Below are 4,420 nucleotides of genomic sequence, written 5' to 3' on the forward strand. Positions count from 1 at the left end.
GCAGGGGCTAGACACCGCCCTGGCCCCAAGCACCGGGCACCAAGGTTCTGTGTCTCCGTCGCCACGCAGAGCCGACCTCTGGCGCGATGGTGGCCGTCTGGCTGGTGCCCGTCGGGCAGAAGCTGCTGCTCTGGGGCGCGCTCAGCGCCGTCTCCCTGGCGGGCGCCACCCTCATCCTGAGCTTCCTGCAGATGATGGCGAGCTACTCGCATAAGTGGCTGCAAATGAGGCGCATCCCCATAGTACCGGGTGCCTACCCCTTGGTGGGACACTCGCTGGTCCTGAAACGAGGAGGGAAAGGTAAGGGACTGCGCGCCCGGGCCAGCTGCATCCCCGCCATGGGCTGTTGGGCCCCTTACCCGCCTGGGGCACCAGGACTGGAGCTGCAGGCTGCTGGGTGAGGGGCGACTCTATCACCCCCTGGATAATGGGTTCCCACTTCTCTCCAGTTTTCATTACACATAAGTGCAGTGTTTCTAAACTCCCGTCTTTCTGCCCTTTTTCTTCTTATTTTCCCAACTGCTGTCTGCTGGTATCTGAAAACACCATCTGCAGCCCTAGCTGGCTTAGCTCAGTGGATAGAGCTTGGCCTGTGGACTGAAGGGTCGCAGGCTTGATTCAGGTCAAGGGCATATGCCTGGGTTGCAGGCTCTATCCAGTGGGGGTGGGGGTGGGCATGCAGGAGGCAACTGATCAGTGATTCTCTCTTATCATTGATGTTTCTCTCTCTCTCTCTCTCCCTCTCCCTTCCTCTCTGAAATCAATAAAAATATATTTAATAAGAAAAACAACAAAAAACACCGCCTTTTTTTCTTTTGTCTTTACTGTTTAAGTCCTAAAGGTAGACACAACTTATAACTAACTCTCTCTCTCTCTCTCTCCAAAATTAGAGACGAGAAATGCACTTGATACCAGAGCCTCTCCCTCCAGAAATCACAACACTTCACCACAACTTTCATTCCTCCTTGGCCCTTTTAGGAGGTTGCATAACAACATGAATTATGTTGTTATTCACCAAGGCCTGCCCCATAAGTCATACAGCAAGTTTCAGAAGTCTTATTTGTTAAGGAGAGAATTGGTTTTTTATTGAAATCATCTTTTGAAGCTGATGGCCTTTATGTTATGTTATGATAGTGGTAGAGGGGTCACTTTAAGTTAGAAAGCTCCTAAAAGTCCCTGATGTTTATGTTTGGATGCCCCATGAGGGAGAGTGAGTTATCTCTTAGCACTTCAACTTTGTGGCTGTAGAAGCTGAGATGCCCAGAACTGAAAAGATTTGCCCCAAATGACATATTTCAAAATGAGCCCAGAACTAGAATCCAATCACCCCTCAGTTTAATTCTTTTGGGGGAATTTCTCTAAGAATTGAAATCTCTAGTGAATAAGATCCATTTCAAAGCAAACTGTTAGTTATTGGGTTATTTAAAGTAATTCTCTTTGTAGTTACTTCGGGAGAGAAGAGCATGGTAACACATTATCTTTCTCAAGGGGACTTTTTAATGCATCAACAACTACTGGATCTGGGCATGAGACCAACCTTTGCTCCCTCTCTGCTTGTAACCAACGTGCTTGACTTTGAAAAGTTGTTTAGAACTCTCTAAGTTAGAGTGTGTTACCCTTTACATGTAAACATCACCATATTACAGTTACTCTGAGGATTAAATTTAATGCATGCATTTTCTAGACCATTGTCCAGAACTTGGTTTGAGTCCATTTTTTCATTGTCAATCATGCACTTATTTGAGGCCCTCCTTTGTGCCCAGCATTGAGCTCAGCAAAATTGGGCATAGCACAACATTTAAAGGTATATTCCCCATCCTCAACACCCTTGTGTCTTATACAAGAGGCTGCTTTGATTGATTACCAAATTTCCCTATGTAATCCCTACATTTTCCTCAGTGCTTCTCAGTAATTCTTTTTAGCTTAATGATTCTTTCTTATATTCACTATGACATTTCTTCCACATTTTTGTCACATTCTCAAACCAGTTTTTTTCCCTATATCGAAGGAAATGTAGACATAACCTATTATTTATATACTAGAGGCCCAGTGACGAAATAGGTGTATGGATAAGGTCCCTAGAAGCTGCTGGCCACCAGCCTGGGCCTTTCTTCATTCTGCACCACCCCCTGGTGGTCAACACATGTGATAGCAGGCGATGGAACTTCCAGTTGGTATATTAGGCATTTATATATATTGATATTGTGTGTATGTGTTTCTCTTCTACTAACAAAATATTTTCAAATCTTCTTCCAGCTTATTTTTCATTATTCAGCTTCAGAATGATAAAAATCCCCTTCTTTATAAACATTTATTTATTCAAATAATATTTAAACTACAGAAAAGTTGTAAAAATAATATAGAGTTCACATATGCCATATACCTGCAAGCCTCCTCTGATGATGTTATTTCACGGAATTAGTATCATTATCAAAACTAGAAAATTATTATTTGTCCAATGTTCTTAACAATACTACAGCCCTTATTTAAATTTTAAAACACTTCCTAGAGTTCTTTTTCTGTTCCATGACTCAATTGCAAATCTCACCTGGCATATAGTAGTTGTGCTTCCTTATGTTATGTTCTTCAATATAAATCTTTTCTAATCTGTGATCATTTATCAGTCTTTCCACACACATCAAGACCTTGACACATTTTCTGAGACTGGTATTTTTTAGAATCACTCTAAGTTTGGATTTGTCTGCTGTTTTTTTCAGAGTTTCATCGAGGTTATGAATTTTTGGCAAGAACACCATATATGATGTTAAAAGCTTTCCCTCTAAAATCAGGAAGACAAGGATGCTCACTCTCACCATTTTACTCAACATAGTATTATAGGTCCCTGTCAGAACATTTGGCCAAGAAAAAGAATGCAGACGACATGATTGTTCATATAGAAAACTCTAGATATTCCACCCCCCAAAATGTTAGAATTAATGAATAAATTTAGTAAAGTTGCAGGATATAAAATCAATATACAAAAGAACACTTGCATTTCTTTATGCTAACAAAGGACTACCAGGAAGAGGAATTAAGGAGACAGTCCCATTTATAATTGAAGCGAAAGGAATAATATACCTAGGAATAAATTTAACCACGGAGGTGAAAGTCCTTACACTGAAAACTATGATAGTGACTGGAGAAGTGATACAAACTAATTCTATCATTATTCTGTTACACAAATTGTTTCAGTTTGGAGTATTAGGAGCTTTTCAGGTTGGCTGTTTGGTGTTTCAACATGGCCCATCATTTTTTGAGCACTTCCTTATTTTCTGGTACCATAATATATTCTACTCTTCTTGTATTTTTCTTTGCCTCGGCCCTAAAATCAATGATTTCTCCAAGGGGAATTGGTTTATTTTATTGTAGGACAGTATTTAGAAATACTGAGATCTGGTGCCTGTATTAGACATGGGAGCCAACCTGGGAAGTTATATTACCAGAAATCTTATTTAAAATATCAGAAAAGACTTTGCAGCAAAATCACATTTAAGATGACACTTGAAGATTAAGCGAGTGTTATTAGACAAAAAGCACCATGAATAAGAGGTTCCTACAAAGAGAAGAGGTTCCATAGAGACCCTGAGAACAACCTCAGTGTTCTTGGGGAAGGCATGTCATAAGGTCATTTGAGAAGTTGAAGGATTAGTAAAACAGAAGAGTTTTTTAAAATAATTTTTTTATTGAGGTAACATTGGTTAATAACATTATCTAAATTTCAGGTGTACAATAGTATAATTTGATGTCTGTATACTCTTTTGGGTGCTCACAACCAAAAGTCTAGTTTCCATCTATTACCATTTGTTTAACCCCATTTACCTACTTTGCCTTTTCTCTACTCTCCTTCTCCTCTGTAACCACTATTATGTTCTCTGCATCCTTGAATTTTTTTTATTTTGTTATATTTCTTCATTACATTTTTCTTTTATATTTTACATATGAGTTAAATCAGACTGTTTTTGTCCTTGTCTGTCTGACTTATTTCACTTAGCATAATACCCATAAGATCCATTCATGTTATCACAGATGACAATATTTTTATCTTTTAAGAAATATATATTCTTTATTGATTTCAGAGAGGAAGGGAGAAACACCAGTGGAGAGATAATCATCAATTGGCTGCCTTCTGCATGCCCCACACTGGGTGTTGAGCCTGCAACCTGGGCATATGTCTGACTGGGTCAATGCTCAAGTACAGAGTCATGCCAGCTGGGCCAATATGATCACATCTTCTTTATCCATTCATCCACTGATGGATACCTAAGGTTGCTTCCATATCCTGGCTATTGTAAGTAATGCTGCAGTTAACATTGGGGTGCATATATCTTTTTGAATTAGTGTTTTCATGTTCTTCAGATAAATACCCAGAAGAGGAATGGCTGGATCATATCATAGCTCTAATCTCAATTTGCCGAGGAAC

General features: G+C 39.7%; 1 protein-coding gene across 1 annotated transcript in view; it reads left to right on the forward strand.

Annotated features, from left to right (window-relative positions):
* Positions 1–6: 6 nt before the first annotated feature.
* Positions 7–4,420, forward strand: part of LOC102765134 (cytochrome P450 4V2) — a 37,193-nt gene continuing 32,779 nt past the window's right edge. The window contains exon 1 of the mRNA XM_015565538.1: positions 7–300. Coding sequence (XP_015421024.1) covers positions 87–300 — 214 coding nt within the window. The 5' untranslated portion in view covers positions 7–86. The remainder of the gene's footprint in view (positions 301–4,420) is intronic.

The sequence above is a fragment of the Myotis davidii genome, unplaced genomic scaffold (genome assembly GCF_000327345.1).
Source record: "Myotis davidii unplaced genomic scaffold, ASM32734v1 scaffold1040, whole genome shotgun sequence".
In the NCBI taxonomy this organism is placed as follows: domain Eukaryota; kingdom Metazoa; phylum Chordata; class Mammalia; order Chiroptera; family Vespertilionidae; genus Myotis; species Myotis davidii.